General features: G+C 35.8%; 3 protein-coding genes and 2 pseudogenes across 4 annotated transcripts; all 5 read right to left on the reverse strand.

Annotated features, from left to right (window-relative positions):
* Positions 1-1979: 1979 nt before the first annotated feature.
* On the reverse strand, positions 1980-3077 carry LOC104780098 (kxDL motif-containing protein LO9-177-like). The gene is made up of 4 exons (XM_010504560.3): positions 2993-3077; positions 2627-2732; positions 2360-2512; positions 1980-2279 (listed from the first exon to the last, which is right to left on the reverse strand). Exons 2-4 carry the CDS (start codon positions 2728-2730, stop codon positions 2177-2179), a joined length of 360 nt encoding a protein of 119 aa, XP_010502862.1. The 5' UTR covers positions 2731-2732; positions 2993-3077; the 3' UTR covers positions 1980-2176.
* A 579-nt stretch (positions 3078-3656) lies between these two features.
* On the reverse strand, positions 3657-4012 carry LOC104783678 (uncharacterized; annotated as a pseudogene).
* Positions 4013-4510: 498 nt separating this feature from the next.
* Positions 4511-5290, reverse strand: LOC147945585 (uncharacterized). Its single transcript, XM_087509305.1, has one exon. It carries the CDS (start codon positions 5288-5290, stop codon positions 4511-4513), a length of 780 nt encoding a protein of 259 aa, XP_087365431.1.
* An 8664-nt stretch (positions 5291-13954) lies between these two features.
* On the reverse strand, positions 13955-14529 carry LOC109132612 (non-specific lipid-transfer protein 2 pseudogene; annotated as a pseudogene). The gene has a single exon (XR_015596130.1). The product of XR_015596130.1 is annotated as a non-specific lipid-transfer protein 2 pseudogene (transcript).
* A 2295-nt stretch (positions 14530-16824) lies between these two features.
* Positions 16825-20552, reverse strand: LOC104780099 (SNF1-related protein kinase catalytic subunit alpha KIN11-like). The gene is made up of 11 exons (XM_010504562.3): positions 20138-20552; positions 19645-19840; positions 19290-19474; positions 19012-19194; positions 18788-18919; positions 18504-18689; positions 18340-18429; positions 18165-18248; positions 17861-17998; positions 17436-17666; positions 16825-17147 (listed from the first exon to the last, which is right to left on the reverse strand). The coding sequence occupies exons 2-11, from the start codon at positions 19835-19837 to the stop codon at positions 17034-17036; spliced, it is 1536 nt and encodes a 511-aa protein (XP_010502864.1). The 5' UTR covers positions 19838-19840; positions 20138-20552; the 3' UTR covers positions 16825-17033.
* Between the last annotated feature and the right edge of the window lie 432 nt (positions 20553-20984).

Below are 20984 nucleotides of genomic sequence, written 5' to 3' on the forward strand. Positions count from 1 at the left end.
ATATGATCCATGACATAATAATACATTTTCTATCATCATCATCCTTATTACATAATTTTTGTAGTCACATAATAATTAATATCTTGAACTTCCACAAGAAGGATAAGGAATACCACAAAATCCTGAAGGAGCGTGAGCTTGCAGAGAGGTGACTAATTGCTTGAAAGCTGGGTTTTTAATGAAATCACAAAAACATGGTTATTGTGCTTTTAGTTTCCAGCAGAGTGGTTCCAACAATTATTGCTGGTACATATCATGTGATCTCAATTTCAGTGCAAGGCGGTTTCACGGAAGTTTCAACCATAGATGATTTAACCGTGGCTAGAGATGACATGAGGACCACAACAAATGTGATGCATACTAGTGTTGTCAACTTCACTGTCTTCATCTTCTCAGTAATTCCAATGTTTTTTCTGTGTTTAAAAAGTGTACTAGGGATGTTTAGTTTATGTTTTTAGTAGTCAATTTGTATATATATATATATATATATATATATATAAATGACGAGGATCTGAAATGTGAGAGTGTGAATTGAATGTGTGAATTATGAGTATATAATTTCTAGTCAACAAAATCAATTAGAAAACATCAAAATAGATAAGCAATGCCATATAATGTGAGTCAATGTGGATTTTTACTATAATAGTCTTTTTTGGGCTTAAATTTAGAATATTACCAAAAATTAAACATTTTCTTTAACGCATTCTTTCAAAATCCTTACTCTCTATTACCCGTTTAAACTCAAGAAGTATGAATTTGGATCCCATTTGTCCAAGATGTTTCTAAGCAGATGAAACCATAGATCACATTCTCTTCTATTGTCCACAAGACAAACAAATATGGGAACATTCTAATAGACCAAATAATCTGTTACTCTCTACATCTTTTAATAGTGAACAATTCATTACCACCTTCTTGGAAATGCAATATACAGACGGTCTTCTTCCAAACACACAAATGATACCTTTCTCGCTACTTGGGCATATTTGGAAGTCTCGAAACAATTATATATTCAATACTATTCGAGAAAGGCCAATAAATGTTGTTCAGCGTGCAAAAGGAGACGTCGTTGATTGGCACAATCATAATCCTCATACAAGCCATCAACGATCTCAAATACACCAACACCCATGTACCTATTGGCAAAGACCGACACATCAATATTGAAATGTAATTATGATGCAGCTTATGATCATCACACCACACAAGCAAAAGGAGGCTAGATTCTTCGAGACAAAAGTGGGATATCAAATTCTGGGGTTCATTGATTCTTGGAACTGCGTTATCTCCACTTGATGCTGAAGCAAAATCACTTTTAGCGGCCATACAACAAACATGGATAAGAGGAATTACCTCTGTTTGCTTTGAAGGAGACTCTGAAGTACAAAAAGCTTAAACAATCAACACATTGATATTACAGTGAAAAATATTATTCGAGATATCAGAAGCTGGGCCAACAAGTTTCATGAAGTTCAGTTTGTTTTCACAAAGAGATGTTTGTTTTCAAAAGTGGGAACCGCATGATTTCACTTGCCATATAAGGGTTTTAAGAAGAATGGAAGGAAGAGGTTCGTCTGATTCAATGCGAGCGAGTATTGATATAGAAGGTACCTAAATATATTGTCAACTGAAAAGGAAATTAGAACTCCATGACAGTAGATTCTAGTCGTTGATGGTCGTCAAATGGCCAACTGTAGTAAACTTACAACATTTTATATTTCTTGTTTTTTTCGGTGTAAATGTTAAGAATAGTAAACAACATATACCAAAAGGAGGTAGTGTTAGTAGGGACATGGCAGTGAGCCTAACTTGTTTCATCCCATAGTGATGGGATCATCTACCCTACGCTCTCTAGTCATTTGATGTTCTACGCATTCGACAAATTCAATCCTATTTATTTTCATGAACGTATATTTGTATCACGCTGTAAATAGGTATTCAAAAGTTATATAGAGGTATGGCACTACAATCTGAAATCCTTTGTACGAAGGTTCTCCATCTATTACTAAAATGCAACATCAACAAAAGAAAAGTATCTCTCTACCATTAACAGAGAATATAACTAAGAACACATCAAGTAATTACATGACGAAACCTATCCAGGAAAAAAGAAGCAAGCAAACACAATAAGAAAGGTCTTCTCCGGAAGAATACACATCTAAAAGTTTCTGAATGCTTACTGAGGCAACTGGAGATCAGGCCTTCGATCAAACGCATCACTAGTAGAATCATCTGGAAATGCGTCTGGGTACGTAGCAAGAATCTTACTTTTGATGCTCCTAAAAACAAGAAAAGGACTCATGAGCATAGATCAGAACTGTAAAGGGATACAAAGATCAGAAGAAAAAGGGGAGCATACCTTAGTTTCAAGAAAATGTAATCGAGGTCTGCTTTCATTGATTTCAAAAGACGGATGTTTCTAGCGAATTCCAACGATACATCAGCAAAGCAATTCTCTGCAAATTCATTGTAGTGTGCAAGAACCGCATTGCTATCTTGTAGCCTCCCTAATCTACCAAAATTTGCACACAAGACCATCATCACACAACATATGTACTGAGTTCTTCATATAAACCAACTCCACAGAGTATATTAAAAAAAAAAAAAAAAGATAATTCAAACATACATGAGATGCTGCAAATGTCTGAGAGAATTGAGATCTTCTGCCTTGACAAGAGTTTTGAATTCTTCAGATACTTCTTGTGAAGCTGCTCTTATGGACTCTTCCATCTCTTTAATTAGACAAGCGCAAAAGTACTTATGTTAGGTAATCAGTAATTAATATCTCTAATCAGCAGACAGACACAGAACTGAACAAGATTCCAAATTGCTCCTCATTACATGCCTAACCAAACATTTCACAGATTGCATCAAATTGTTTACAAAATCGAGTTTCTCTTATCACAGAGATTCAAAGTCTCAAGAAACCAAATCGAAATCATAGATCTCAAACGAATTCGAAAACTGTTCAACTCACAGAATCGGCTCTCACCTTTGTTGTACCCCAACGAACGATTATAGCTAGACTGCGAGATCCGGTTCAATCGGACTTCGACATTTTCGATTATCAAAGCCTTTATTTAACTGTTTTCTACGATTTGGTGTAGTGAGTGATGGGCCTCTTCATGGGCTAATGGGTCTAGTGCTGGGCTGGCTTTGAAATTTGATAATATTTATGGTTTAAGTATAATAAATCTTTCTCATATTGAGGTTATGTTATGCTTGTAGCAAGATAAATTTTTTATTGCACCATCAAAAAAACAAACTATAACGTAATAATAATCGGGAAAAATGCCAAAAAAAAACTCGAACTTATTTTTATTTGGACGTTTAATACTCAATTGTTTGGGATTAGAATAAAAATACACCAAATAATAAAAACGTGTCATTTAAAACCTAAAACAATAAGTGTTGTTGTTTTCATATCCATATGATTTTTCAACAAATTCAAAATTCCAATTTTACCCCGGTTATCTAATTAATTATTAATTTTTAATATAAAAACTTTTGGTTTTCTGCTAACCATGTCAAATCAGAAATTTATGTATGCTTGTAACAAGATAATTTTTTTATTGCAACATAACAGAAAAACTATAATATAATAATAATCCTGGTCATTACATAGTAATTATTTTATAGATATAATAATGAGGTTTTCAACAAATATGATCAGGAATATTACAAGCTTTGTAGGTTTTGCGAGCATTTGGAGAATTAAAGCTTGTGACCATCCGCCTTTCATGAATTGACATAAACACGGTTTGTATTCTACCATTACTTGACAGCAATGTGCGACTGGTTGGATTAAAGGATACATCACAATGCATTGTAGTTTCTCTTCGATCGGATTCGGACCTTCAACTATTGTGGTGGCTCTGATCAACGTTGGAGACAGTTGGATTACTATCACCAGTACGAGCATTACCAATGTCGTAAACTTTTCATGTCTTGCACTTTCCTTTTCGACTCCAATTTTTTTTTTTTTTTTTTTTTTTTTTTTTTTTTTTTTTTGTTAAAAGGCTTTCAATTATAAAACGCAAAAGAAAGAAAATAGTTTACAGGGCCAAAGCCTATTATATTACCGATAGAATTTTATATTTTTAGGGCAATAGAACTTGAATCATAATTAGAATCGAACCAATAGTTAAGATCGAACCATAGATTCGGTTGAAAATTTAACCGCCTAACCACCTTCAATAATTGCTATCGTGTACATCCAGTCGTGGAAAACGAAAGGCTTTAGATCGCATCGAGAGGTAGGTCACAGGAGAATCCTCTTCTACTATGCTCCAGAGAACCAGTGATGGAGAAAAGATAAAGATAGTTGAGGATTACTTTCACGAAAGCTTGAAGCTCTGTTCCGGACGATCAAATCAATTTGCCGCAGAAGAAGATCAGAAGATTTGAAAGCGTTTCGATGGAGGCGATGATTCCTTTCAGTCCAGATCGTGTAAATCACCGCTTGCCAAGCTATCAATAGAAATTTCCTAGCTGCCCGATTGACTCTGCACTAAGTGAGGTTTGTAAGATTCAGGTCCCAGTTGTTCGAAGTGGGGAAAGCACAACGTCTTGCTATTTCTGACCAAATCGACCAGCTATAGGGACATTCAAAGAAGATGTGATCCCTCGATTCAGGCGTGGTTGCACAGAGAAGACAAAGGGGATCCACCTGTAGACCCCAGTGGAGGAGCCTATCTCTAGTTGGGCAGCGATTCAGCACAAACAGCCATGTTAGAAACGAATGTTTGGGGATTCGTCCTGAGAACCAAACCACACTATGCCAAGTAACCTCTGGGAGCCTCACTCTCAGAGCAGTGCACATAGTGCTTGTGTTATGATGATCTTTGCTCTGGTCATCAATCCACCAAATGTAAGTATCAGGCTCTTTAGTTAAGGTAAGAGTTGATAAGTCAATGTGAAGATTAACTTGCGCTTCTGATCTTGCAGGAGGTAATCTCCATGACCCTTGTCGCCATAATTCAGAGAGCCGAGCACCTCTGCGAATTCTAATTTGATAGAGACCATCGTCTTGAAGGTATGTTGTCATCTTGCCACGAGTACTCCAATGATCAGTCCAGAAATGACAGGATTTACCATCTCCTAACTTTACCTTTATCCACGGGTAAGCATGGTCTCTGAGCTTCAACAGCTTATTAGCTAACCATGAGTTCCTGTTGTTAGGCTTGCGGGTCCAGAAGGTGCTTAAGTTACCAAACAGTATTTCCCTCCTAAGCCAAGCTACCCATACCGAGCCAGAGCAAAAGAAGAGCAACCAGATAAGTTTTATCATACATGCTTTGTTTCATACAAATAGGTCTCTAATCCCCAACCCTCCTTCTTTCTTGTTACGAATTACCGTATCCCATGCCACTCTAGCCGTATGGTGACCCTCCGTTGTTCCTTTCCAGAGAAACGCACTAGAGAGAGAGTTAAGGATCTTAATACATTTCTTTGGCAGGACAAAGGTTGAACACCAGAAATTGGAGATGCCAGCAATCACCGAGTTCAACATTTGTAACCTACCAGCAAAGGAGAGTGACTTCGTTGACCAGGCGTTAAAGCAACCCTTAACCTTCTGTATCAGCGGCGCACAATCGAGGAGGCTTAATTTCTTCATACACAAAGGTACACCCAGATATCTGATAGGTAACTGACCATGCGTGATTCCAGTTGTACTGACAATCTGATCAATTTCAGACTGGGAAATACCTGAAGTGAAGAAGCTAGTCTTGGGAAGACTGATAGCTAGGCCAGATACTTCTTCGAACTCTTTTAAAACTTGAAGGACACTCTGCAGCGAGGAGACCGAACCATCAATGAAAATCAGTAAGTCATCCGTAAAACAAAGGTGAGTTAATTTCAGTTCTTGACATCGGTGATGATACTGTATTTTTCCTTCCTCCGCTGCTTTGTCCAGACAGGCAGATAGAAAATTCATATCCAGAACAAAGAGATATGGGGAAAGTGGATCCCCTTGGCGCAACCCCCTGGGTCCTTTGAAATAATCATTCACAGTGCCATTGAACCCAACAGAGAAAGATGGTGTACAAATGCATGCCTTTAGCCAGCGTAAGTATTGCTCAGGGACTTCTATACCTCTCAAACAACTGAAAATGAATTCCCACCTTACTTTATCAAATGCCTTGGCAATATCAACTTTGATAGTTATTCTCTTCAGTCCTTTTGACTTTTGATATCCATTCACTATTTCAGTTGTGATACATTGGTGAATGTATGTTCCTTGTGGCCCAATGGGACTCATCAGGAGGTGAAAGTACTGATCTTGATGTCATTCCTATCTGGGCACATCTTAAAGGTATGCCGTTTGACCTGATGCATCACAAAGGCATATGTTTGGTTGCTGGTTTGGTTGGCGAGCCGAAGGAAATGGATGAGTTCACTAAGAATTTAGTAAGCTTATCTGTTGCCCATGTCAAGGTTGAAAGGAACCTGAATGAGCCTCTGCCTTCCTCTGTCGAAGTAGTCAGGGATAGTGGCGAGGTCCTTACTATTGAGGTTGACTACCCTTGGGTTCCTCCCACATGCTCTCACTGCAAAGAAATAGGGCATGTTATTCGTTACTGCCCACTAGTGACACCCTCATGGACTCAGTAAAAACAAACACAACCAAAGGACTTACCAACGGTTCCCCCTGCGGTCAAGAAGGGTAAAGGGAAGCTTGTCACTGATCCACTACCGGTTGTTGCAGAAGTGGGTTGCTCATCAGGTCCGGTCCTTGTGCAACTTGGAGACTCTCCCAAAGGGCTGGATGGTTTAAGTGTCCCTGCTAGTGCCTCTCTCTCTTTTGTCCCATTACCAAGTGCCCACCAGCCAAATGATAGTCAAACAACTGTCTTGAAAAACCTTTCTACGCCTAAACCCCCCGTGTTACCAAAGTAAGCCAAACATAATCACCCAACCCCTCCTGCTCCCTCTGTAATTGCTACTCACAATCCTTATGATGTGTTAACTTCTCCTATTACTTGTCCAACCCAATCAAGCCTTCACAAACTCTCCCCACTACCCCTTCCTCCACCTCACCCCTTCACTTCAATACCAACTAACCTCACTGATATGGTGATTGACACACCAACCTTAAACTCTTTAGCCTCTTCCACTGGGGAAATCCCTCCACCCCCTGGAGGAACTCCTCTCAGTCATTAACCTAACCCAATCCCTATGTATATAAAATCTTTTTGCTGGAATATCCGTGGTTTTAATGATACGGATAAGCATCGGCCTTTTGCTACTTGGCTTACTGCTAACAAGCCTATTTTTGGTGCTCTACTAGAAACTCATATTAAGGAAACAAATCTGAACCGTGTTATGAATAAGGCTTGTCCTGGTTGGAATTTTACCTCTAATCATAGCTCGCATGAGGATGGTAGGATTGTCGTCATTTGGAAAGCATCGGCATCAGTCTCTGTCCTGTATCAGTCCAATCACCTGCTTACCTGCGAAGTTCAGTTCAAGGTGGTCATCAATTTTGTTATACCTTCATATATGCTCCTAATCAAAGTGAAGATCGAATTGACCTCTCGTGTGAACTGCTAAGTCTTCAGCAGAGATTACCACTTGATTCCACTTCATGGGTCGTCTGTGGTGACTTCAATCAAATCATTCACCCAGCAGAGCACTCAAATCCAAGCATCAACCATATCACTACCCGCATGATGGAGCTTCGTGATTGCCTTATGCAGCTTGAGTTGTTTGATCTGCGGTTCTCAGGCCCTCTTTTCACCTGGACCAACAAAAACCCGTTAAACCCTATAGCCAAAAATCTAGATCGAGTGCTTGTCAATAATCAGTGGCTTTCCTCTTACCCTGATAGTCTAGTATCCTTTCTGGCGCCAGACATCTCAGACCATGCCCCTAGCTGTCTAAACCTGTTTGCCCCACTTCCCTCAACCGACACTAAGCCTTTTAAGTTCTTCAATTTCTTAACCAAACACCCTAAATTTCTTGATACTATTGGAACTGCTTGGAATCAGGCTGGAAGCATATCTCCTCAGGAATCATGTTTGTCCGCTTTGAGTGCAAAACAAAAAACACTAAAGAGAGAATTAAAAACACTTTCTCGAGAGAATTTTTCAGATATTCAGAATAGAGTGAGAGAGACTAACAGTTTGTTGCAATTTGTGCAGGGACAAGCACTGGTAAACCCTTCTCTTGACCTGTATCAACAAGAAAAAGATACACTCAATATGGGAGTTTCTGCGGCATATAGAGGAAGCATTCTTTAGGAAAAAGTCCATAATTAATTGCTTAGAGAAGGAGACTTGAATACTACCTATTTCCATCATATTATGCAGATAAGGAATGCCTTCAATGCCATAAGATCGTTTTCCATTCTTTCTGGAATTGTAATTGATGACCCTCTGGAGATGAGTACTATGGCGGTTAATCATTTCAAAGCTCTCCTGGCACCTACGGTCCTACAGCCAGTAATTGCCCTTATCCCTTGGTTTCAAAACCTCCTGACCTATCGTTGTTCTCCTGAAACAAAGCAAACAATGTTAAAGGTCCCCACTACTGATGAGATAAGGAAGGTGATGTTCAAACTGAATGCTAATAAAGCACCAGGTCCGGATGGGTTTACCTATGCGTTTTCCATACATCCTTTCCCCCGTCTATATGCCGCATAAATAAATTGATATATATATTTGATATCTGATTTTTAGTCTTTGGGATATTTTCTTTCGTACGTAATTTAGAGGTATTTATAAAACAATTATATATCCCTAAATCTTAAGGGAATTTTTTTTAAATGTCTCTTTTTCCATACCATTTTCTAAAAAAAATTATCCTAAAAGCTTCTCAAAATTTTAAATATACTCCAATAAGAGTGTAACCTTATCAAAGCATACACAAATTCTCTCTCTATAAGTGTAAATTTTCTTTTTATAAATATCCTATAAATACCGTATAACTACTTTCTAAAAACTATATAAAAATATTGTAAAACCTTCTAAATTACATTGTAAAACTTTATAAAAACTTAATAAGACTTTGCAAAAAAATTGATCTAGTCTCCAATTAACCGTTATCGTCAAGAGTTACATTCTAAATCTTATAAAAATTTATAAACTTTTTAGATTTTTGATGGAGTCTCCAGGTAATCGTTATCATCAAGAAGTACCTTCTAATCCTTATAAAACTTGATAAACTTTTAAGATTTAATTAGTAATATTTTTGAAAATGGACAACAAAAAGTGCTATTTTTGAAAAGAGACACTAAAAATAGCATTTTAAAAAATTATCCAAAAACTCGAAAGCTTAGGTCTACTTGCTTCAGAACTTGGATTTTTCACCAATTATTGAAGAAGAATACTGGGTTTTGATCCTTTCACCGTCTAGTGTTGGGCTGGCTTGTAAATTTGTTGATATAAATCTTTACCATATTCCAGTTGGCTCCATCTCAAACTCCCTGAAAAACCTTTTTGTTTCTATCTTTTTGGAACAAGCAACTAATGATAAGTTATTGTGGGCTGAGGCCAAGTCTTATTCGGGGAATTCTTCTTCTCATCCGCCTATATTGGAGGAAAGGGGCTCCTTTCCCCGTTGTCAGGTTGATGGTTTGTGGAAAGGTATGGACCCTTTTCAGGGTCCGGGTTGGTGGTGTTGCACTGGAGAACACTCTACGCTTCTTCTGGGAGCACGAACTCACAGACGAGGCCTTACCCCCTTTACACGTGGAATTGCAAGCTCTGATTTGGGCTATGGAATTTTTACTGGCGACGGGTGTTGTTTGTCAGGCTTTTGAGACGGACTATGCAGAGCTAGTTGCGATGGTGCAGACGCCGAACGATTGGCCCACTTTTTCGATGTTACTGGAGGATTTCTCTTTACTCAGAGCTTCATACCCCTCCTTCACCCTTACCAGTATCCCACGAGACCTCAACGCAAGGGCAGATTGCCTAGCTCGTTCATCAAGATCTTTAATTTCTGATTCTACTTTTGTAAACTCTTATCCTCCTGTTTGGGTCACCAATCTTGGAGTACTTTTCTAATTTATAATTGTTTGGTTGAAAAAAAAAAAAAAAAATCTTTACCATATTAATAATGGTTTATGTATAAGGTTGTCAATCGGGCTAGCCCGACCTTGCACAGCCCGAAATTATAAAGCCCGCATATAGCCCTGGGCAAAAAACACTGTATCCAAAAATCCGAACCGGAACCGACCCGAAATTACCAATTGGGTTCGGGTTCGGTTATTGCCAAAATAACCTGATGGATAATTAACGGTTATATCCGTGATTACCGGGTCGGTTCCGGTTATTACCTGAGGAACCGAATGGATACCCGAGAACCCGAAACTGCTTATCTTTACTCTTTAGTAGTTTAGTTCTTTACCCAGCTTCCCGAACCTTCACCTGTGATGAATCATCACTTTTGTCTTTCTCGATTCAGCGGTTCAGCTTCGTTCCCGTACGTCTACGTACATCTTTGTAACACAAAGAAGAAAGCAACGACATCGTGGGTTTGGGAACACTTCACCAAACAGAAGGACAATAATGACTTATGCAATTGTCATTATTGTGGGAAACAACTGAAATGTCCAAGTAAGTGCGGTACCTCCAATTTATCTAAGCATCTACTAACTGCATGTAAGGCATACAAGGTATGTCAAGCTGCTCATACAGAAAAGATTCAGAATGTGTTTAGTCCTGATGGTGTTAGTGGTGATCTTAGATTCAGTAAGGTGTATGAATCTGTGTTTAAGGAAGCTTTTAATGAGTTGTTGGTTTTAGCTGAGCTGCCAGTATCTTTCATAGAGTGCTTAGCTTGGAGATATTTTTGTGCCAAAGTTCAACTATATAAGCCACACTCTCGTAGAACAGCAACAAGAGATATTGTGGAGATGTTTGTTAAGAGGAAAGCAGCTATGAAGAAGGTGCTTGGGGAGAATAAACAGAGGTTTTCACTAACAACGGACATTTGGGTTGCTCCATATACTGGAAATAGTTATATGATCATTACTGCTCATTATATTGATGCTTGGTGGAAGTTAAAGAAGCTAATCATTGGTTTCAAGAATGTTCCGGATCAGAAAGGTTCAGCTATCTTCAAGGTTCTTATGGATTGTATGGAATATTGGGACATCAAGAAAGTCTTTTGCATCACAGTAGACAATGCCACTGCTAACAGTTCATCAATAAGGAGATACAAGGAAGCATTTTACACAGCTTAACGGGAATGATGCATTTATTCTGAAAGGTGATTATTTGCATCTAATGTGTGCCACTCATATATTGAACTTGATTGTTAAGGAAGGTCTACATGAGGTAGATGACAGTGTGGCTGCCATTAGGAATGGAATTAATTTTCTGAGAGGTTCAATGGACAGATTGAAAGCATTTCATCTTCGAGTGCAAACAACAAAATTTAAACAAGGAAGCATACCTTTAGATGTCAAGACCAGATGGAACTCCACTTACCTCATGTTAGAACAAGCTTTGAGGTTTATAGTGGCATTTGAAAAGATGGAGACTGAAGACAAAGTTTATAACGACTACTTTGAGGAAAAGGTGGATGGGAAAAAAAGGGTTGGACCAGCAATCAAAAACGATGTCGATGCAGTTGAGAGGTTGGTTCAGTTTCTTGTCATCTTTTACAAGTCTACACTAGTACTATCAGCTTCTACTTCTGTGTGCTCCCATAAGATATACAATGAGATAGTTACCATCCTAAAAAACATTACTACTCAAACTACGAGTATTGGTCCTGATGCAAATTTGAGATGGAAAGCATTGGTTATGTTAGAGAAATTAGAGAAGTATTGGGATCCATTTGAAAAGAAGGTTGAAATGAATAAGTTGTTGATAGTAGCAAGTATATTCGACCCAAGAAAGAAGATGAAGTTTGCTCAACTTTGTTTTGACACACTTTATGGTAAAAATAGTGTTGAGGCTACTCATCTTCATGAGTCAGTTTTGTAAATCCTTAAGGATATGTTTGTAGAGTATAGTGTTTTAGTCAATAGAAGTGGCAGTGGTGAATCAGAGACATCTACTCAGTCCCAAAGAGCAACTTCTTAGTATCAAGAGCAAGTTTGAAGTGATTATTGTGAGAGCAGCGTTGGTTATGAAAGCATGGAGAGTATCTCTACAAAGAGGTGGTTAAAGAACTAGGAATTCAAGATTCATCAAATGAGCTGGATTTGTATTTGAAAGAAACTGTGGAGGATCCAAACCTTCTAAATGGTGCTGAGTATGATGTGTTATCTTGGTGGAGGATCAATAGCCCAAAGTTTCCGGTTCTATCACTTATTGCTAGAGACATACTTGCAATGCAAGTGTCTTCAGTACCATTGGAATCTACATTTAGCACTAGTGGGAGAATATTAAACCCACAAAGAAGTTGTTTAACCCACTAAATGATTGAAGTCTTGATGTGCACAGAGCAATGGATGAAATGTGAGATTCATATCAATGAAAAGGGAGTGATAACAATCCAACAAATGCTTGCGGATGTGGAGTTGCAAGATGATCTCATGAGAGGTAATATCTTCTCTTAAACTCTTCTAACTCAAATGTGCTTTATACTTTCTATTTCTGACAATTGATCTTTTGCTTTGTTATGTAGAGTTTGATCCTGAATTCAACTTGCAAGGACTGTCGAGTGAGTTCCAATTTCAAATCAAATTTTAAGTTTGATGTCTCTTTGATGGAACACTTTCGATTTCTTACTACTGATTACTTATCTTCTGTTTTGTTATGTAGAGTTATGTAAAATGGACCTTAATTATCTTATGTTTGGTTATGTAGAGTTTGATATCCTAAAATGAAGCCAAGACAAGTTATGTAGAGTTTGATATCGCAAGGAGTCAAGCCAAGGACGGTTTCAACTTTCAAGTAGCATTTAAGTTTCAAGTTTTAAGTTTTTGAACTTTGGTGTTTATGTCTGAACTTTGGTGTTTGATATCTGAATTTTGGTGTTTAATGTCTGAACTTTGGTGTTTATGTCTGAACTTTTGTTTGTCTTGTTGTTAGGAGAGTGTGACTTGTGTTGGTAGGAAATAAGTTTGACGTTTGACCTTTGAAGTTTTGTTGTTCGGTTCTTCTCAGGTTTTTGTTTTCACTTTCGGGTAATTTGCTACATTTCGGGTACAAATGGGATATTCAAGTTTCAGATATGATTTGGTTCCAAAAATTATAGAACCGAACCGACCTGGAACCGAGAAGAACCGTACCGATATTCGAACCATATCTTCTCGGTTCTTAAATGGATAAAAAATTTGCATAACCGAAAGACCCGAACCCGATCGGTTCTTAACCAGATCCGACCCATGGAACCGAATGCCCAGGGCTACCCGCATATGTTTTAGTCCGGCCCGATCTGGCTCGAAATATTTCTGAACTTATATATTAAAGCCCGAGACCGGTCTTAATAGGACTATAGGCTTTTCGAGCTTTTCGGACTTTTCTTATAGATCAATAATTCAAACTTATAAGTCTTTAAAAACAATGTTTAAAGATGCATTGTAAAACAAATCAATCAAAATTTTAATAACTCATCTATATTCACTACAACCAACTTAATTTAAAAGAAAAAGTTAAAAACTAAATAAAATTTTATACTTTAACCAAATAAAACAATATATAATTCATATAAAATATCATAGATAAAAATTTTAAAAGTGTTAAGAAAGGTTATTAAGTAAATATGAAAACTAGGATTCGAGTTTTAAATTTTATTTACAATAAACCATTAATCAAATATTGCAATCAAATAAAAATATTAACAAAAAAAGTACAAATATATTTGTTAAAAACTTTTCAGACTGGTCCGAACTCGGTCGGGCTAAACCCGAAAAACCTTATAGCCCAAACGGGCTGAGCCCAAAAAACCCAATTTTTTCTAGACATATATATTTAAGTCTGAGCCCGGTATTTTTTGGCTGGGCCGGACCAACCTGCGGGCTTTGGCCCTTGTTGACATGTCTATTTATGTATAGTTGTAACAAGATAAAAATTTTATTGCAACATAACAGAAAAACTATAATATAATAATAATCCTAGTCATTACATAGTCATTATTTTATAGATATAATAATGAGGTTTTCAACAAATAGGATCAGGAATATTACAAGCTTTGTAGGTTTTGCGAGCATTCGGAGAATTAAAAAGAGCTTGTGACCATTCGCCTTTTATGAATTGACATAAACACGGTTTGTATTCTACCATTACTTGACAGCAATGTGCGACTGGTTGGATTAAAGGATTGGTCAACGGTAGTAAACATGGTACAATAACATTCATCACAATGCATTGTAGTTTCTCTTCGCTCGGATTCGGACCTTCAACTATTGTGGTGGCTCTGATCAACGTTGGAGACAGTTGGATTACTATCACCAGTACGAGCATTACCAATGTTGTAAACTTCATGTCTTGCACTTTCCTTTTCGACTCCAATTTTTTATTTTTTTTTGTAAGAATATTGAGACTTGTTTCGTTTTTTTTAATTGATGGTAAAAGTGTTTATATAGAGATGGAAACGTAAATGCATATCATGTTTATGGGGTGGGCAATGTGGCATGTGCTGATTTTGTATAATAATTTATATATTTTATAAGAATACCTAAATAACTAGAAAGTCAAAAGATTTAAATTGCTTTGGCACTCTATATATAGTCATTAACGTTTAATGCACATGAACTGATTTATGGAGATTCACTTTAAGATGTTATCTGTAAGTTTAAATATGTTGTGCAAGAAGGATTTAAATGATTCCGATAACATAAATAAATTGATATATATTGGGGAACGTTCACATGTGTCAATTCTTAATTTACTAAAACATTAAAAAAGAAACGAAAAATTAAAAAGTAAAAGTTTTATACCTATTGTAAAAAGGAAAACTACTAACTTTTAATATTTGTTTATTCTTTACTTTTTATTATTTTAATTTAATTATGTTGTAGTACTTTTAGATTTTAGTTACATTATTTAGTTAAATTTGATTTCTTATTAGAAATTCGTGATGATTTTAAAATATATATTTTATATTATTTTGATTTGTATTTCCTTTAGTTAAGGATATGTAAGATCAATATTTTTTTCTTAATTTTTTAAATGTTGAAGTATTTTTAAATTATTTTTTTTAGATTTTATATCTCTAAATTATCTAAGACTCATATATCATCATGCTTATAATTTTCAAATTTAATTTATATTATGTCAAATTAACTATCTTTCAACTTCTCAAATTTTATTGGTTAGTTATAAACTCATTGTAATTGTATAGATATTTTTTTATTTTTATCGACAATATTATGAGTAGACAATATTATAGAAATATTTTAGTGATTATACAAACGGTCACAAACAAATGTTAGTGGTGAAAAGGAACTACGTCAAATTGAAAGTAAATGAAAAAACTTGGTTTAATTGGTTCACAAAGTCATTTTATAAGTGGTAATAAAGAGCAAAATTTAACAATAAAATATTTTTGGATGGAAGAACATATATATGGAGATTTAAATACTTATTTTTGGGAAATATAAATTTAAATTTCTTTGATTTTTTTTTGTTTTTCAAAAATGAATTTTTTATAGTTTTACTTAAACAATAAATGTTATTCATGATAAGTTTATTTTCATAAATATATATTAATTTTATTTATGATTACAAAATATATTAGTTACATAAGAACTTTTTAAAGATATTTCTTGCATATCTTGTGTTTTAGAGAGTATTTACAAATAAGTTAATTTTAGATATATTTTATATATCCAGTAAAATAAATTTGAATTGATTTTTCTTAATTTCACATATTTTATGTATTAATTAACTTTATATTATTAAGGCTATGAAAAATTGGTAAACTTTTAAGATTTAATCAGTGATATTTTTGAAAATGGACAACTAAAAGTGCTATTTTTGAAAAGAGACACTAAAAATAGTATTTTAAAATAATTATCCTAAAACTCCAAAGCTTAGGTCTACTTGCTTCAGAACTTGGATTTTCCACCAATTCATTAACTTTATATTATTAAGGCTATGAAAAATTGGTAAACTTTTAAGATTTAATCAGTGATATTTTTGAAAATGGACAACTAAAAGTGCTATTTTTGAAAAGAGACACTAAAAATAGTATTTTAAAATAATTATCCTAAAACTCCAAAGCTTAGGTCTACTTGCTTCAGAACTTGGATTTTCCACCAATTATTGAAGAAGAATATCGGGTTTTGCTCTTTTCATCTAAATTAAAATCTACTCCCTCTGGTTCAAAAATTATAAGATTTTTGGCTAAAGCACAAAGATTAGAAAACAATAAATATTATATCATTTAACAAAATTCAACCAGTAGAAAAAATACTATAGAATTTGAATAGTCAAAAAATTATTAAATTAATATAAAAAGTGCATATGAACTTTTTAAAAACAACTTATAAAATAGAACAAAAACAAAAAGCCTACAAGATCTTATATATTAGAACAGAGGTAGTAATATATATTCTGTCCAACAATCATCATATGTCTCAGACCTATTTGCTCCTTTTGCAAGAAGCGTTGTCCATACAAAGTAGCTAGCTCTCCAACTTTCGGGATCAATATCCTATTCCACTTCTTTTATTGATGCTAAGGAGTTAAGTTGGATGGCCGAAATTTGTGAAGTGGAGTTCTGATGCACATATACAATGTTTTTAAGTCATGTTATGACATGTATTATGTGTCTGATATAAAATTCGCACCAAAGGAGGAATAAGACTGTTAGTATAAAATTGTTAATATAAAATTGGGAACAATAGTGTATATATGTATATATATATATATGGAAGTCAGGAAAATATCAAATTGTAAGCATGACGTAGATGAAGCCTTATGTACACATGATCAATCCTTAAAAAACCATCAAAAAGAGGAATGATAGTTACTATTACAGTAGAGTTTAACTTAGAATCCAGGTATATAAAAGTAACCCGGCAAAGTAAACACTGCACCCACATATTATATTGTGTTCTCTCTACTGTTACAAACCATTAAACATGAAAGAAAAAAAAATGTCCGAACAAATGGTTTAAAAAAGCTTCAGATCACACGGAGCTCTGTAAGAAAGGCAGCGCATAGATCCAAGAAGAGAAACTGAGGACCGTTAACTCTCTGGATATCCAGCAAGTACTTCTCTTCGCGAGCTTTGTATAGCTGTTTCAAAATCAAAAGGAAACTCAGAAAAGTGTAATAATATGTGACCACTGTTGTTCGAAAACAGTTAGTTTAAGTAGTTTTAGTCTGATAGTCTCTGGCCTAGCTGGTTTAGTTTTGCTGAACTATTGGGAAAACAACAAGTAACCCTAAATAAGTATTAGGATATAACAATAGCAGATCTTAGTTTTTGCTCCAGATCGATTCTGGGAACTTAGAACCGTTCATATTCCTTAACAAACTAAACTGGGCTGTTGTTTTTCTTTCTCCTACGAATTTTGTAGTTACCTGAAGTTCAAATTTGATGACAGTGGGTGAACTCATGGCACAGTCATCCTCAATGATGCTGGATTCATCTCTGAAGTGCAGCTGATTGTTGACCATAGTATTCTGACCATCAGCAGAACCAGGAACCCATCGACATTTCATGTTGTAGTGACCAATCTTCTTCCAACACACATTGAGTTCTTGAAGAGCTTTCAAAACTTCATTCATGATTTCACGAGGATGCGCATGGGACTGTTCAAAATAGTATGGTAACAGATTGATTATCCGTTTGGGCATGTCGAGGTAAAGAGTAATCATTCAAAACAAGATAACAAATTTCCAAATAACTTGATGTTTTTGGCAAGACGAAACAGATATCGAATTGTGTATTGCATTCAAACGAGTTTATGGTGAGGAACAAATAGAATCAGCAATCAGGAACAAACCTGAAGTCCAAGAGCCCATTTTCGGTCAACTGGGACTTGTGATCTTGCTCCCAATCCATAGTGATCCACCTGAGCAGGAACCCAGTGGCCTACAGGTGAGGCCGCTTCAGGTGTGCGCATGGGATTGGAACCACTGTCCTAGATGAGTAAAAGAAAAGGGTGAAAATATTAGTAGAAAACCAAAACGATACCTTGCGTTTGACCAGGTCACTATATCATGTCGTAAAAGAGTTATGCTTTTTATGGCCCTTTCAAGATTTAAATGTTTAAAAGCTATCCACTGGGAGAAATGAGAAACACATACTGTTGTCTCCTGAAACTCGGATTCAAGATAGCCACTTGGAACACGGAACCGGTTGTCCAATAACAGATAGTATGTTACAGTGGCCTGAGACAAGTAGGAAGTGGCATTTCAGTGACTGGCTACTGGAAACTAGTTCAAGGGAATAAAAGGGATATTACAAATCGAAACTTCATACATCGTTTTGTATTCTGTTGCGAAGAGATTCCATGACCTGGTTTCTGTCAAATCCCAAGTTGAGCACTTCTTGAATTATCTCCTCGTTGATCTGGAAAATAAAGGAGAAGTTGCTACTATCACCGCAAGTGACTCTTTTAATTTCTAAATGGCGCTAAAACCAACCTTTTTAGCCTGCTCTACTGTATCTGGTGGAGAAACAGCAAGATAACGAGGAAGATGAGTCTGGAACCAACGGTGTTGGCGGATCTCAGGAATGGTGATTCGTTTCACTGGGTCAACTATAAGCATCCTTGGGATCAGGTCTCTAGCCTCAGATGATAAATGACTTGGAAGAGTGTAAATCCCACCCTACAGAGAAAATAACACCTTGATTTAGTTACTTCACATAAAATATGAATCCAATTGAGAAAGGTCTTTGAGCTGAATCAAAGTAAAATGTACAATACCTTAATTTTCTTGAAAAGGTTGGGAATGTTTTCATCATCAAATGGAAGAGTACCACACAAGAGAGCATACAATATTACTCCGCAACTCCATACATCTACTTCAGGTCCAGCATATAACTTACCTGATATAACCTACAACAAGTAGTAAGAGGTGATTCAGATCAAAAGAAAGCGAAACGAGACATAGGTAATAAAGAGCTCGGTAACTCTACTAAGATGAATACCTCGGGAGCAGCGTAGTTGGGGCTTCCACAGCTTGTCTTTAGAAAATGACCATCCCGCATGACATTACTAAGACCAAAGTCTGCAATCTTAATGTTGCACCTCGAATCCAGTAGTAAATTCTCAGGCTTCAGATCTCTGTGGACAACCATATTACGATGGCAATACTCAACACCAGATATTATCTGCTCAGATACAAGTCAAAAGCTATCAACACTCAAAACTCATAGAAGACAATGATACGCTACAAACACACTGATTGTAGTAAGAGAAAACAAACCTGCTGGAAAAAGTTACGAGCCTCATCCTCTTGTAATCTGCCTTTCTCTACAATATAATCAAAGAGCTCTCCGGACTTGACATACTCCATCACAACATAAATGTCACTTGGTGTCTCAATCACCTCATATTGCCGAATGATATGAGGATGCATAAACAATCTGAGAATTTTGATCTCCCTTCTCACTGTAAAAGAAGAAATATACATACATTAAGATTAAAAAAAAACGGAACAGATGAAACCGTTTAATTCCTCAAATATACATAACCTCTCTCATGCAATAGGAAGAGAGATATACTCATTTTGTTAAAGAAACATCTCAAGCTACAAAAACCTAACAGTACAGTTTGTATACCTTTCTCTTCCATTTCCATGTTCTTGATCTTACGGCGATTGAGGATTTTAATAGCAACCTTGTGGCCAGTGACAACATGCTCTGCTATTTTCACCTTCCCAAAAGATCCAATTCCAAGAGTTTTACCAAGCTTGTAATTCGGTAAAATCGATTCCACTCCATTATTGTCAAATCTATTCGATGAATGATCCATTTCCTGCCCCACAAATTCAACATTAAAAAAAAAAAGCCAAATAAGAAGCTCAATTTCATTTCATCAAAACTAATTAATCTAAACCAAAACTATAAGCTTGTAAAGAAACTTAGACAACAACATACACCGACATAAACTACTAGTAATGGTCAGGTGGTTTTACTCTGAAACCAAACCACAGACTTACAAAGCAAACACAAATCAAAAGTAATATTCGAGAATTAGCAGAACAATTTTGGGTTTAGAAGACGAAATTGATAGACTTTTTAACAAACCCAAGAAAAAAAAAAGTCAATTTACCTAAAAAGCTTCTTAATTTCGCAAACCCTCTTCGAGCAGATCCCAGAATCGAAAAGCCCAGAGAACTTATTGAAACAAAGAGCGAAGCAAAAGGTAGAAACAAGAGGAGAAACTGATTTATAGAGAGAGAGAGAGAGATGAGAGAGAGAGGGGAATCGTGGAGTAATAATCAGAAGAAGAAGTTCTTGGGAACTCAGATTCCAAGTCGTATGTGACGCAGAGCTGAGTCAGGTACTTAAGTCCTTGATAGGGTGATCTCAGAGTAAAATTGGTAATGACGAAGAATCAGGAACCCAGATTAAACATTTTTATTCCAATTGCAAAAGCCCTTGAATTAGGGCCATTTCTGTTTTTCTTTTTTTTTAAATTAGTTTTTTTGTTTTTTTAGGTTGTTAAAATTTCCTAATATTCGAACAAGAATTATATTAATATTTTAATAGTTTTACCATATTTTTAGTTTTGACTAGTTTTGAATATTTTGTATTCAAAATAAAAGTTTTCTTTTTTTTTGGCTAAACAAATTCATTGCTATCATTATGAGTCTACAAAGTCATTACAAAAACTTCGAAAGCAAATTATTACGTAAACATAAATATATGTCAGATAGCGAGGATGATAAAAACTAAGTAGTGAATTTGACGATGCTTTAAGTCTTACTCGCTAACGACTAGATGAATTCGTTATTTTCCTCTTTTGTAATCAATCTTCTTATACGAAAGTTGTGTTTGGCTAATTTTTTTTTGTAGAAATACCAAAATGCACGTCGTATTACAAAACTCATTGCTTTCGTTGATAGCTCTGAACAATCAACTATCTGATTACCAATTAGTCTGTATCAGTGTTTTTC

This window comes from Camelina sativa, chromosome 4 (assembly GCF_030686135.1).
Source record: "Camelina sativa cultivar CO46 ecotype springtype chromosome 4, ASM3068613v1".
Taxonomy (NCBI): domain Eukaryota; kingdom Viridiplantae; phylum Streptophyta; class Magnoliopsida; order Brassicales; family Brassicaceae; genus Camelina; species Camelina sativa.

What these genes read in the sequence shown, in the direction of transcription:
- LOC104780098 (XM_010504560.3), bottom strand. Translation starts at nt 2,730, where the DNA reads ATGGAAGAGTCCATAAGAGCAGCTTCACAAGAAGTATCTGAAGAATTC. An exon ending in AGACATTTGCAGCATCTCAT is followed by an intron (nt 2,513 to 2,626) that starts GTATGTTTGAAT and finishes AAATTTTGGTAG; the next exon opens with ATTAGGGAGGCTACAAGATA. An exon ending in TACATTTTCTTGAAACTAAG is followed by an intron (nt 2,280 to 2,359) that starts GTATGCTCCCCT and finishes TCTTGTTTTTAG; the next exon opens with GAGCATCAAAAGTAAGATTC.
- LOC147945585 (XM_087509305.1), bottom strand. Translation starts at nt 5,290, where the DNA reads ATGATAAAACTTATCTGGTTGCTCTTCTTTTGCTCTGGCTCGGTATGG.
- LOC104780099 (XM_010504562.3), bottom strand. Translation starts at nt 19,837, where the DNA reads ATGGATCATTCATCGAATAGATTTGACAATAATGGAGTGGAATCGATT. An exon ending in CAGTAGAGCAGGCTAAAAAG is followed by an intron (nt 18,430 to 18,503) that starts GTTGGTTTTAGC and finishes TTTATTTTCCAG; the next exon opens with ATCAACGAGGAGATAATTCA. An exon ending in TCATCAAATTTGAACTTCAG is followed by an intron (nt 17,148 to 17,435) that starts GTAACTACAAAA and finishes ATTTTGAAACAG; the next exon opens with CTATACAAAGCTCGCGAAGA.